Here is a 13,955-nt window from a genome sequence, read left to right as displayed (position 1 = left end):
TGCCAGTGCTAGGTTATTTTAAATGGATAAAAGGGGGGTATCTCCAGCTCCTCTACAGGGGTTATCACCATGTTTTAGATCGATTTTCGATCTATTTAGGTAAGCACAGAGCCTGCCTGAGTTGTTGTTGATATTGTTGTGCCTTTCCCACTCCCATACTTCTATATAAAAGGATCATTAAACACTTAATATCCATGTAGTTCTGTTAATCAACAGGGCATATTTGTGGTCACAATGGTGCATTTATTTCTCTTTCAGCCAAATGGGGCACTGTAGACCTTTGGGGGGGGGGGGGGATAGCTGGTGCTGGAGGAGTGTGAGCATTAAAGTTAAAGCCTTCAGAGCTGCTCAGGCTTGTCCTCTCCTATACCCTTCCTTGCAGCAGTGTATTCGCAAACATGCACCCTCCCGCTCCACCCTGTTAGCGCTAACCTGCTCCATGTGTGCGGGATGGCGCAATTATAGGCAACCCCCCCCCCCTCCCCCTGGTGCATGTTTGCATGCTGGGTCTCCCCCCAATGTCTTGCTTGTGGGCCAGGTTTTCAGCTTTTCTTTACACCAATATTGTTCACCTGTGCGTTCTGGAATTCTGTAGCTGGATTTATTTTTATATTCTTTGCTGCGTGTATGTTTATACTATATACTTTGATAGAGTATTTAAGTAGTTCACTGTTTTGGTAGCCATGCGCTAACATTTCAAAGGTGTAGTCTTATGCTTTTTCTGAACCTGCAGTTTGGATGTATAATAATCTGTATAGCCTGCTGTTTATCATACATTGTATTACTGTTTCTGCACACATTTCTACATACACCTTGGTCAGTGTCAGTCTCCTAATTTAAATATTTTACTGTAACGCACTTATACTGGTATACGGTACTTTATTTCTGATTTGACACTGAGATGGCCTAGGTGGTAATTACTTCTGTGACTGCATAGACCGCTTTCGGTGTAATTTCAGATTACTATTTATATTTTTTTTATTCTGTTACGACCTTATCCTGTCTCACCAATTGCATAACCTGTACAAAATGGCAAGATCCTTTTAGGACTTCTATGTTGGCCATGGTGGTCTATATGATTTTGCACTGCTGCAACGCAGCAGCCAGGGTTCCTGGTTTTCATGCTTCTGCCAGTGACAGGTCTGCAACGCACATCGGTTCTGGCAATGTCCGCTTACTATAGTGTTCACTCTAGGTTTTTGTGCGGACCGGGCCCGCTGACGGCACAGCTGTGGGAGGTCCCTTGCCGCCGACATCACAAAAGAGGCGTGCCCAGGCAGCGATGTCATTAAAGGGGGTTGGCAGGGGGCAGCGACCGCTAAAACAGCCTAGCGGGAACACTATAGTAAACATGCCCAGGCAATTCCTTCCTAAACCAGTGATGGCTAACCTTGAGACTCCAGGTGTTGTTGAACTATACATCCCAGCATGCCCTTCTACAGTTTTACTATATGCACATGCTAAAACTGTTGCAGGGCATGATGGGATGTGTAGTTCAACAACAGCTGGAGTCTCAAGGTTAGCCTTCACTGTCCTAAACCATGAGTTGGCCCTTCATCCAGTTTGCTGAACCCTTTTGAGCACATACACATGTAATGTATACTTCTTGGCTTAAAAAAAAAAAAAAAAAAACTTATGTTAAACATAGCTCTCCTTTTCTCTTTTTTTTCTTTTTTTTTAGTGTCAAAAAATTCTAATTTTTCTGAAGTGGCCCTGGCTGGATTGGCAAGTAAAGAAAACTTCAGCAGCGTCAGTCTGCGCAGTGTCAACCTCACAGAACAACACTCCAACAATAGTGCAGTACCTTATAAGAAGCTTATGTTGATACAAATTAAAGGTGTGTAGTCCTTAAACTGTTGCTCTAGAGAAGATGTAAAAAAATATAATTTTTTGAAAACCGTATTCATTTGTGCACTCCACACACAGCTGTTCATATGGTCGTGAAGGATCGTATTGCATATCCTGTTTAGGGGGTCAAACTGGGTTTCAGAAGTGCACTTTGACCTCTAGTTGGCCATATACATCCTAATACGGTCATTGACGTTCTTGATTTTCTGTGGTTGGGAAGATTTATATGATTACAGCTGATTTTAAAAGCCCACTATGTTAACAAAAGTTCTGCACTTACTGATGGGTATATATTACGGTAGTAGAATTGAATCTAGTTTCTGTTGATGGTCCTAGAAGTCTGCTTCCAAAGCATATCAATAAAGTACAATGTCATTGTTTGCCGTCTGTTTCCTAGAATCCCTTTACCCAGAAAAATGTCGCTTTTAAAAATTTAGTACACTTAAATAAAAGTTCTCCATTGTTTATCCATGATCTAATAAAACAACGATTTATGGTTGTATGTTGCAAGCTAAGCCAAAACAACACAATAAAATGGCTGAACTTTGCACATCAAAGAACCGCTCATTTTTTCTAATTGCCTGTGCAAATAGAGCAGGATTGGCTCAGATAAGTGAATTGTTCTAGCTCAGTGGTAGCCAACTCCAGTCCTCGAGAGCTACCAACAGTTCACATTTTCCAGCCCACTCAACAGGTGCACAGGTGCACTCATTACTCACTGGTACATTTTAAAGGATCCACAGGAGGAGCTAAAGACTTCACCTGTGATTCTGCAAGGAGACCTGGAAAATGTTAACTGTTGGCAGCTCTTGAAGACTGGAGTTGGCTACTCCTGTTCTAGCATGTCTTGTAGTGTTTAATCTGTTTTTAAAGAATGTTTGCACCATATTATCTGCTATATATTGGGGGGGGGGGGTTTGATTGTACATTTTCTGTGAATTCTACAAATAACTGTTTTGTTCAGGACGCAGGCATGTCCAGTCCAGGCTGGTAGAGCCTCGATCTTCCTCCCTAAATAGTGGTGACTGTTTCCTGTTGATCTCGCCACACTTCTGTTTCCTTTGGGTTGGAGAGTTTGCTAACGTCATAGAGAAAGCAAAGGTCAGTGTCTTCACATGTTGACATCTTGTCACTCTCCTGCCGGGGTTGAGTGATGTGAAGTGTTCTGGCATTTGTATTAATAACTAGGGATGCATTGTCATCTAAAATGCCATATAAGGCCCGGGAGAGACTGATTTATATCCTCCACTTGAACTATCTGTCCCTAAACAGCGCTCGGCATATATGGCCAGGAAGTGCTGAAGGAAGGAAGCATACAGTGGTTACATGGGAAATACAGCTCTTTCTCTACAGCTATACATTACCATTTTTCACTTGATATTTGAAACACAAATGCAGTTTAATTTGTCATCATCCTATAAATCTGTTTTGAAAAGCTCATTCAGCCTATGATAACAATCTCACCTTCCTTTACTTATTCTGTTGTAGTGAATTACATTGTTCTTCCATGGGTTCATACTGTACATACAGAAAAGACGTAGTACTTGTTTGGCAAGCCACGTGCACATTCAGGAAATGATCGTTTCTGCACTAGGCATCACACCTATGCAAATAAGGAGAGAACATACAAACTCCAAACACATAAGGCCCCTGTTAAGAATTTGATTTATGACCCCGGTGCCCTGAGCAATGCTTTCATTGTGACACTGTGACATACACATTTCTTGTTAAAACAGCTCTGGTCTGGGAGTAGGGAGACTCCATTTTGTTTACAAGTCACTTGAAAGTAGTTGTTAATTTTGTCCATCAGCACTGAAACAGCCAAAACCGTTCTAATAAGGACCGAATAACTGTCTAAGCTTATGTGACGACCTATTACTTTATGAAATAAACTTAAACTGTTTTTTTTTTTTTTTTAAGGCTTCAGAACTGGCCACCATAATTCAGACAAAGAGGGAGATTGGCTGTAGAGCGTTATATGTGCAGACTGTTGAGGAGGGGATAAACACCCATACGCATGCTTCTCGGGACTTCTGGAAACTTCTAAGTGGTCAGACAGAGTATCAGGGTAAATGTTATGAAAGGTTTATGGACAAATTAAATTACTTCATATAATCTAAAAATAGTCCTCAAGTTAAAACAAAAAAATGACCATATTGTGTTGTAACGACAGATGCTGGAACCCCAGAAGAAGATGAGCGCTATGAAAATGCAATCATCGAAACAAACTGCATCTACCACTTAGTGGATGATAAACTGGTCCCTGTTGATGAGTTCTGGGGTAAAATTCCCAGATGTTCGCTGCTGCAGTCTAAAGAGGTTAGTGGTCACAGTCCCTATTCTTCTTTAGTTGTACATGGATAAAAAAAATTATTTCCATATTTTCATGAAGACTGAAGCTGAAATGAACATTTATCTACATTTGTGTCCTTATACATTATTCCTGCAGTCGCACCAAACAGCCCATCTCGATGCACCAGGTTCTGAGAGACTGCTAGCTTCTGTTGTCTTTTTGCATCGTCTTTTTTTTTTTGTGTTTTAATCGCAACATGATGCGGTTAGGATGCCCCAGGTGCTGACTAATGACACTTGTATATCTATGTGCGACTGAGTCTCTGAATCAGTGCATGAAGTGCTACAATGTAGCAGCTGCAGATTTTTTCCAATACAAGTTCTATTGTGCTCTGTATTATGACTGAGTCGTATACAGTATGCAAGTTTCAAATAGGAAATTTATCAGCAGTCTCCTAGTCAAATTTGGTTTCCACTAAGGCTTTTTGTACACATCGTAACAATGTATATCTGGCCAACTTGATGGGCGATGGAAACCTGCATTGTGTAGTGTGTACATATTTGCATGATGCAGGGGGATAACTAAGCAGTGCGAGAGGCCATAGTGCCTTGGGTCACAAGGCATTATAAATTCCATCGTCTGGTTGGCTGTGTAGCATTGCGCACCGGAAGATGTTGCATGCGGCCTGTGGGAGTGTGCAATCGTGCACACACACACTTTGATATGCCTGATTTGCCCAGAAATTACAAATTATGCCAATATATATTCAGACGCATTTTCAGCAACAAAGATGCCTGAAATTAGCAGAGTTGGAGTGCACCTGTTTGCTGACTCCTCTCAGGCATCTCGCCGTATTGAGGTTAGGTGTACAAGGACAGATCTGTAGTTTAAAATAAAGTTGTGTACACTAGAAGCTCAATTCCAGTTTTCACAGTTGGACAGTGGAGCGACAGATGATCACATAGAGATTATTTCATTCTGAGTGGATGATGAAGCATGTCCTGTTTTCCTACACTATCATGCATGATTTGATCTACAGCACTTGGTAAACTGCGGATATATGAACACCAGAGAAATAACTTGAAAGATGCTCACATGTATATATTCTACTATGTATATTGGCATTCAGTCTAATGGAGAGAGGATGTCTCGATGGGTGCATATTGTAGTGTATATTTAGTGTCATTACTATAATAGTGAGGCTTAGCTGCTGATTTGTGGGTCTGAATGCCATGACATTATTGGCAGTTCAGTGTTTGGGCCAAACAGGTAGCTGACATTAGGAAGATTAGATTTTTGCAGTGAGAGAAAGCACTAACCAATCAGCTACTAATGTAACTGTCATAACAGAGTAGGCTAAGTAAATGACAGTAGCTGATTGGTTGGCACTTTATCTCTGAGATTTGATACATTTACCTTAAACAGATTGGTTGCTATTGGCAACTTCGTTACCTCTAGCAGTGGGGGAGTGGGGGGTGTTGAGTGTAATCTGCAGATGACTGTTGAATCCATTTTTTATGATGTCCATTTTGCAGGTGCTGGTGTTTGACTTTGGCAGTGAGGTATATGTGTGGCATGGGAAGGAGGTGACACTGACTCAGCGGAAGGTGGCATTCCAGCTAGCTAAGCACCTATGGAATGGGGTGTTCGATTATGAGAACTGTGACATTAATCCGCTTGATCCTGGAGAATGCAATTCTCTTATACCAAGGTAGGCAATCTTGAAGTTGATCCTGAAAGTGAACATTTTGCCAGTCCCTGGGCATTTTTTCAATCCCAGAATACGTGATTGAAAAATGCCTAATCCCAGGATTGGCTTCCCTAATTTAAAAGAAAAGTGCCCCACCTGGGAGCCGGCCGGGGAACTTTTCTGCTGGAGGCACGGTCGGGTAGCTGGGAGCCAGGCCAGGCTGGGGAGCTGTTCTGCTGGAGGGCACAAAAGGGCGCCGGAAGGTGGACCTCTGATCGTCTCGCTGCACAGAACCACAGGCCGGTCATTGGGAACAGCTGGGCAGCATCTGAGCGAGTACTCAGATGCTGCCCGGCATTAGACTGCACATGCACAGTCTAATCCCGAAATCCTGGGATTGGAAACTCCAATCCCTGGATTGAAATCCAGGCATTTTTGGGGCCAAATCCTGGGATCTCGCTGATCACGACTTTTTTGTCCTATTGTTCTTTTGGTCTTATAATTTTCGTATGTGGAGTCTACTGATGGCCTAATTGACACATGATGCAGGCCTCAGCCCCTAATTACAAATGTACCTGTGTCTAATATAAAATAGATTAAATCTGTGATTGGATTTAAAATCAAGATTTAGATTTATACTGCTGATAAAATGTGCATATGGCAGCATTTATCAGACCCCTATATCTTTGTTCTCTGACTAGCCACCTTGGGTCATGGGAGTAATGTCTCCATATGTGTAAAGAGTGCATTTGTCAAGGACAGAATTGTCTTGTGCCTACAGTTACGCTTCTCTGTCAGAATAGACTTCCTCTGTAATGTAATTACTATTGATGTTTGATAATATTATAATGATTTGTAGGTGATGTATGCATCACCTACAATCGGTGGAAATGGTAATCATGAGGCCTGAACTAATGCTTATGGGAATATAGCTTATCCATTTACTAGGAGTCAATGACAACGTTATTTTAATAAGTTCAGCCTTTAGACATGGCTGCCTCCACTGTACTGTCTGCCCACAAAAATGGCTGCCATCACTGTATGTACTATGTGGACTGCCCACAAATATGGCTGCCTCCACTGTGTTTATATTGGGGAAACTTTCTGATAGTATTTGAAGGTAATAGGTTATATTAATATTCAGAGAAGCACATGAATATAACATTCATTATGTTCGTCTTCAGGAAGGGACATGGACGCCCAGATTGGGCAATTTTTGGTCGGCTAACCGAACACAATGAAACCATTCTGTTCAAAGAAAAGTTCCTGGACTGGACAGAAATGAAGAAGCCTGCTGAGAAGACTTTGTGTGAGGAAGTCCCAAAGCAAAAGGCAAAAGCGCTAGATCTATATAATGTGTCTAGACATGCTTACCTGTAGGTGTTGGGTGGATGGTTTTGGTACATTGACATACAGTACACTTGCACTTCCATTAATACCCACATGCTTTTTATTTGTTTTTTTCTCTTCACATTTAGATTTTCTCAATGTGAACTGCTCCTTTTACACATATATATTCAATCAAATAACAGTCTGTTCTCATCATTGACCTATTGACAGAATTGTGCTTTTTCTCAACAAACAAATTTGCTTGAAATGTAATCTCACCAATCAGATTAAAGTAATTTGCTTTAAGTAGAGGAGAGCCAGCCAGTGGAAAGACTAATGTTATCTCCTGGATTGTGATGTATAGCATGAATTGCAGGGATTTGTCATTAATTCACAACAGAGTGCTTTGGTTAATATGAAATGAGTCCAAGTACCTGCGGGCTCCTCTCTGAAATCTAATCAGCTAAATGCCCATTCCCTGTGACAGGCGGAGAAGCAGGAAGATGTGAAGGCGTATGATGTCATGCTGATGGTTCCAATCTCCCAGGCGGCAGTGGGAACCGTTTTGGATGGATTTAATGTTCACCGTGGTTATGGGCTTATTGAAGGAGATGACGGGAGGCAGTATGAGTTAGCAACGGAATCAGTTGATGTCTGGCACATTTTGGAATTTGACTACAGTCGGCTGCCAAAACAGAGCATCGGTCAGTTCCACGAGGGTGATGCGTATGTGGTGAAATGGAAGTACTTGGTCAGCACAACAGGTGAGAACAGATATTTTTATAATGATTAAAAAAGCAAAACTTTGCATTATGGAAATTACACGTTTGATCCTCATCTACAATGCTTTGAAATGTTTGTTTTATCTTAATCCCTGCTGATCCATATAAACAGACAAACCACTAATCGCGAGCATCTGAATAAATAAATCCAGTTGTTTTGGAATACACAGATGCTTGCAGTAAATTGATGCTGACTGTAGGGGGCCTGGTACTTTACTGTATTGGTGTTATTTATACCCCTTTTACACCAAAATGTCATTTGTTACCTTTACACTTGTTATCCGCCCCAGCAAACTTCACCAGTGCGTTTTTTTTCAGTACCCCTTTTACACTGAAGCTGACCTTGGTCCACGAGGCAAAAACCCGGGTTTTTGTCTCTGTATAAAAGGGGGGTATTACTAATCTCCTATCCAGCATAGACTGTATAAATGGTAGAGGAGGTGGCTTTCGGTTTCTGAAGCCATGGTAAAATGAAGTCCTTAACACACATTGTAACCGAATTAGAGGTTGGTGTAATGTAGTCTCATTTGTCTGCAGTGTAATGCGGCATACACACCGGAAGATTTCTGCTTAATTTCTAAGCTATTTGGCTAAATCGCTTAGAAATTGAGCACACATCTCTGTGTGTATACCCCGTAGTGATGGTGAAGCGCTGCTCTGTATGAGCGGGCGTCCTTTACCTGTTCACTAGGCTGCGATTACACGGGGCTGCACATCGCTAATGCCCTTTCGGAGCAATGTGGGGGCATTTTTGAAGCGATCTAGTGAGATCTCTTCTAAAATGCCCCAAAACCGCTACGTGTGTAGGCCCCATAAGGGCTCATCCACATATGGGAAATCTACTGAAAATGGATTTTAAATTGCCACTTTTTTTAAAATGTTCCTCTGTACATTAATATTGAAGTAATTATCCTGAGTATTTTTATTTTATGTATATAAACAGTTGGGCAACGGCAAAAAACAGAACATGTACGGGTGGCCGGAAAAGAAAAGTGCGCTTACTTCTTCTGGCAGGGCCGCCATTCCCCTGTGAGTGAAAAGGGCACGTCGGCACTAATGACCATCGAGCTGGACGAGGAGAGGGGAGCGCAGGCACGTTACTTCATATTGCTTCTTACATTATCCATTTCTTATCACCTAATGCTCATTTATCTGCAGTCAGCAATTAAACCATTGCACAGAATTGAATAACATGCTTTCTGCTTTACTGTAGTGGGTATTAAAATACCGATCTATCCATGCTCTTTGGAGCTCCGCCATTTTGCAGCTGCGACATGCATGGTGAAAAGCGCACACCCGTCATGCATACATCTTGTAAATGCATGAGCCGGCGCCCACGGCAACACTGCTTGCTGCACTAGCGGTCATATTGCGGCCACATTGAGCATGGCTACATCTGTAATCCTATAGGGGCTGTAGGTAATGTGTGCAAGCATTCCTTACACGTGAATTTGGAAATACTGCACGGGTGTGACAGCTGTTTTGGATCCTAACAAATTACATTTTTGACTTTTCCCCTGACTTCTTGTGCGGACTTGTTCATATGAAATATATAGCATCTAGCTCCGTGTGCCTAGAAGTACCAAGGTGTGGAACCACTAACAGTCCAGGTTTTACCTACTTACCATACTTCTGCACAGGTAAATTACTTAGTACTTCTGGCGCCTGTGCTCAAACATGGATATTCTTAAAATCTGGGTTGTTCGTGTGCTTTCAGGGCTGAGTTTGGCAAACTCTGATTTAGCTTTGAAAAGATCCTATATTCACTGCTCAGTTACTTCCACTTTCATCAGTAGTGGGACACAGATACTGAGTTACATCACAGCTATAGGAGGCAGGAACTAGGGCATAAATGCATACACCATTGCCTTATCAAGTCTCTTGTTGCCTTGTCCATCCTTCGTTGTTTTTCCGCTTCCCTCTGTATTATTGACATTCGCTTTACCCCACATTATGGATTGGGCATCCTTCTCTGTCCCCTGCCCTCAGCCGCCAGTCAGTGCGCCCCAGAGTGCAGAGAGGAGGACCTGTAACTTCACTGGTCCTGGGGCCAGATGTATCAAGCTTCAAAAGTGATAAAATGGAGAGTGATAAACAGCCAGCCAATCAGCTCCAACCTACCATGTCAGAACTGTTTTTGAAAAATGTCAGGAAGGAGCTGATTAAACGGTTGTTTATCACTCTGTATTTTATCACTTTTGATGCTTAGTACATCTCTCCCCTGATGCCTTAATTACGCTGTGTTCCAAACAGGACTGAATTGTTTCCATGATTCTTGTGGTAGCCCAGGAACTTTTCAGAGGGGATTTGATTTTTTCAATGCACTACCGGGCAACAGACTGCGGCAGCGGTGGGCAGAGATCAAAACTCCCCATTGAAATGAATGTGCGGCTGTTGATTGGCTGAGTGTCACTACACAGACATATCTGAAGCTACAAATCTTAGATTTCTCTTAACTCTCCCAGGAGCTTCCCAGGAATCATCTGATCTATTTCATTCTATTTACTTCAGATGGGGCATTTACACTTGAGTGTACTGTATAGTGCAGTTTCATATTTTACAACTGGTAGCCAGTCTTGAGTGCTATGTATATGTTAATGATTGGCTTAAGTCAAAGGTCAGTCATCTGTGGTAGCTAGAAGAAAAAGTCCCAGCATGCCCTGCATGCGTAAAGCTGGCTATGCATGCTGTAGTATGTATAGATCCACAGCAGCTAAAGAGACACAGATCTGACTTGCTGGTACAAAAGCCTACAAAAGATGGTTTATTATGGTTTTATAACTAAATTAATGTTTCTTAATCTTTCCAGGTGCAAGTACTTCAGGGGAAAGAGCCCCCATGTTTTCTACAGTGTTTCCAAGGGGGAATGATTGTCCATGCTGGAAGGAGAGAGGAGGAAGAAGAAAATGCACAAAGTATGTCACAACCACTCTTCATGTTGGCATTTGAAACTTTGGGGGGGGGTTAATATATTTATACTTATACATTTATTTAGTCGTCTAAAAATGATTTTGTTGTATTACCATCTGCGTAATGGTTACTGTCCAGATGATAGACAATGTTTAGGTAGACCGTTACTAGGTCCACCACTAATAGTTAACAGTGACTAGGTAGACATTGAAAAAGGGTCGACATAGGCAAGGTCAGCAAAAGGTTGACGTGAGTTTTTGGTGTCTCTGTAATTGTATGTCTATATTGACACTGCTTCACTCGCCCCCGGCTTCGGGCACGGTGCCTCGCTGCGCTCAGAACACTATAATAATCCTACTCTGTTAGGCACTAAGGGTAAGTCAAGAGTTAGGTGCTATGGGAGGAGAGGTTAGGAGTAGGCACTAGAGTGGAGGGTTAAGGGTTAGGCACTATGGGAGGCTGGTAGGTTATGGGAGGATAGGTTAGGGGTAGGCACTAGAGGGGTGGCCAGTCAAGGGGCGGAAAGGTTAAGGCTAGGCATTAGTATTAATCAGTGGGAGGAGAGGTTTGAGGTAGACACCAATCACAGGCCACAGTCAAGAGATTGTGGCTTGTGAAAGTTCTTCCCACATGCATACACCCCCTATGAGGTGAGTTAAATCCTTTGCATCCTTTGCATACCTGCTTTGCCCCAGGTGACAAAAATCCTAGCTTCAGCCCTGGTCAGTATTGCAGCGTTAGCTTCTACAGCGAATAATACTAGTTTTCTGTGCCTGCTTCATTGTTTACATTTAAATGTGACGTAATCTCCATTCCATTCACACATCTGATAATTGTGTCTCTGCAGGTGATTGGAGGTTGTATTGTGTCCGAGGCGAGGTTCCCATGGAGGGAAATCTAATTGAAGTTGCTTGTCACTGCAGCAGCCTCCGATCCAGGACCTCTATGATACTGCTCAATGTAAATAAAGCAGTGATCTACCTTTGGCAGGGCTGCAAAGCACAAAGCCACACGAAGGAAGTAGGGAGGACTGCAGCCAACAAAATTAAAGAGCAGTGAGTACAGGAGCTGCCGCACAAATTCAGCTGTAACACCTTATTCTTCTCATGATCCATGCCTGATTGCCAAGCCTCATTGTGGGCATCAGTACAGGGGGCCAATATGGGAGTTCTTGTTGCTCTTAGAAAAAGCTGTATGCCATTGGATTCCAACAGTTATCTTGGTAAATGTATGTGGTCTCCTAATGTAAAAAATTAAAAGGGGAATTAGGAATGATCAGATGTTTTGATTTAATAAACTTATGCCGTTCTTAAATGGCCTAAAATGTAGACTTTGGAAGATTCAGCATTATGCCTCGGTCTCATTCTCCTGCAGTTACTATTAATGATAATTTCACTGCAGCCTTAAAATAGCCTATAATGGTAGCTACTGGGCAGGACTGGGGAGAGATGGGACACTACAGAGACGCAGGAGCAGTCATGTTGCTTTATTTGGTTGTTGCCTGACTACTTTCAGCAGCTATTCATGTAACTGTGTGTGTGTATTGGTGGTGGGGGTTTCGGCCTTTGCCAAATTTCACAGACCCTGGTGGTTATTGATCTGGCGAATAGACCCTTAGCCCCTATAGATTGGTATGTTGAAAAACCAAAGCAATCCTTTGGCCATCAAAGAGATGTGTAGTCCCATTTTAGACTGGACATTAGGTAATACTTATACTCTGTGGAACTTACATATGTGTTGGTAGTAAATGCAGCTAGTAATCATTGGGTGTGGTACAGGGGTCCGACAGTCATTAGCCCTATGTCGGGATCCCGACTGTCCGGACTCACACTGCATGGTGAGCGCAACTAAGCCCCCACGAGGGAAAATATCAGATGGCAGTCGGGAACCCGGCTGTCGGTGTTTTGACAGTCAGGATTCCGATGTCTGGTAAATGCCTGTCGTGATCCCGGTTGTTGGAACCCCGCCCGGCACCCGTAATCATTTAGTTACGAATACTGCTAATTTTGTCAATTGTATGTCAATAGCCTTTGATACAATGGGTGTTCTGGTCATGACACAAATATTTTGCCTTTCAGACGTCCTTTAGAAGCCGGATTACATAGCAGCAGTAACGTGACCATATATGAATGTGATGAAGGGTCTGAACCACTGGGATTCTGGGATGCGCTTGGAAGGAGAGACCGCAAAGCCTATGACTGCATGCTACAAGGTAACTTACTGCCAGCTGCATGCCAAATCATCTTCAATTTCTTATTGTCTGTCTCATTGCCTCTGGATTTTATGTTGCTCCTCTTGAGCCTTTGTCTAAATTCCAACACTATACTATTTTTGTCCCTGCTTTTATTAGTGTTATCGTAAATGTGCCTCTCAAAAGAATATGTTCCATTATAGCATCTCATTTTCTGTTGTCTAGCTAATGGTAATGCTTGGCTGTCAATATAGAAAATGGAAATCAAAAGGGTCAGGTTTAAATGAGCTGGTAGCACTTTTAAAGTTTTTTCATCTAAGACCATAAAGTTTTTATTGAAAACTCCTCTTGAGTAAAAATATATTCTGTAACATGAAATATTAACCCAGCGGTGGGCAGCATGCGGCTCCCTACAATGTGCTAGTGTTCCCAGTTCTGCAGAAGCAGGCCATGCTGCCTCTAAACAAAATTCTGGATACAGTTCTGCAAAGACCAGTTTACAGCAGTCCAAATTATTCCCATACCCCTACAAGGAGCCTGTGTTATGTCAAATAGAAGGCTACGTTGATATATTCTTGTATGAATCTATATTCAATTTTATGTAAAACATGAGCGGTTTGTTTTTATTTTGACAGATCCTGGGAAATTCAACTTCACGCCACGTTTGTTTAGTCTCAGTAGTTCATCTGGAGACTTCACAGCTTCAGAATACATGTATCCGTCCAGAGAGCCATCTGTCGTAAACTCCATGCCTTTCTTACAGGAGGACCTGTACACCGCCTCACAACCAGGCAAGCACTCCAAACTCTTCCAGTGTCCGGTCACTGGTGGGCATCATGCAAAATGCACTGGACACTTCCTAGGCTCTTCTTTGGGAATTGTGCAGTTCAGAACAGTCATGGGGCTGTACTT

At 42.4% G+C, this 13,955-nt stretch overlaps 1 protein-coding gene across 16 annotated transcripts in view; it reads left to right on the top strand.

The window, feature by feature from the left end:
- The window catches only part of SVIL (supervillin), a 195,523-nt gene that overhangs the window by 174,692 nt on the left and 6,876 nt on the right, over nucleotides 1-13,955 (top strand). For all 16 annotated transcript variants that reach the window (XM_083188888.1, XM_083188884.1, XM_083188882.1 and 13 more), the window contains 12 exons: nucleotides 1,682-1,837; nucleotides 2,813-2,949; nucleotides 3,769-3,916; nucleotides 4,022-4,167; nucleotides 5,677-5,852; nucleotides 7,016-7,163; nucleotides 7,648-7,924; nucleotides 8,886-9,034; nucleotides 10,752-10,857; nucleotides 11,700-11,907; nucleotides 12,931-13,064; nucleotides 13,679-13,834. In XM_083188888.1, the coding sequence (XP_083045014.1) occupies nucleotides 1,682-1,837; nucleotides 2,813-2,949; nucleotides 3,769-3,916; nucleotides 4,022-4,167; nucleotides 5,677-5,852; nucleotides 7,016-7,163; nucleotides 7,648-7,924; nucleotides 8,886-9,034; nucleotides 10,752-10,857; nucleotides 11,700-11,907; nucleotides 12,931-13,064; nucleotides 13,679-13,834 (1,941 nt within the window). The remainder of the gene's footprint in view (nucleotides 1-1,681; nucleotides 1,838-2,812; nucleotides 2,950-3,768; nucleotides 3,917-4,021; nucleotides 4,168-5,676; nucleotides 5,853-7,015; nucleotides 7,164-7,647; nucleotides 7,925-8,885; nucleotides 9,035-10,751; nucleotides 10,858-11,699; nucleotides 11,908-12,930; nucleotides 13,065-13,678; nucleotides 13,835-13,955) is intronic.

The sequence above is a fragment of the Crinia signifera genome, chromosome 5, assembly GCF_055691185.1.
Source record: "Crinia signifera chromosome 5, ASM5569118v1, whole genome shotgun sequence".
In the NCBI taxonomy this organism is placed as follows: domain Eukaryota; kingdom Metazoa; phylum Chordata; class Amphibia; order Anura; family Myobatrachidae; genus Crinia; species Crinia signifera.
Note: the sequence above shows the minus strand (reverse complement) of the source record. Positions and strands in the feature narration are given on the sequence as shown.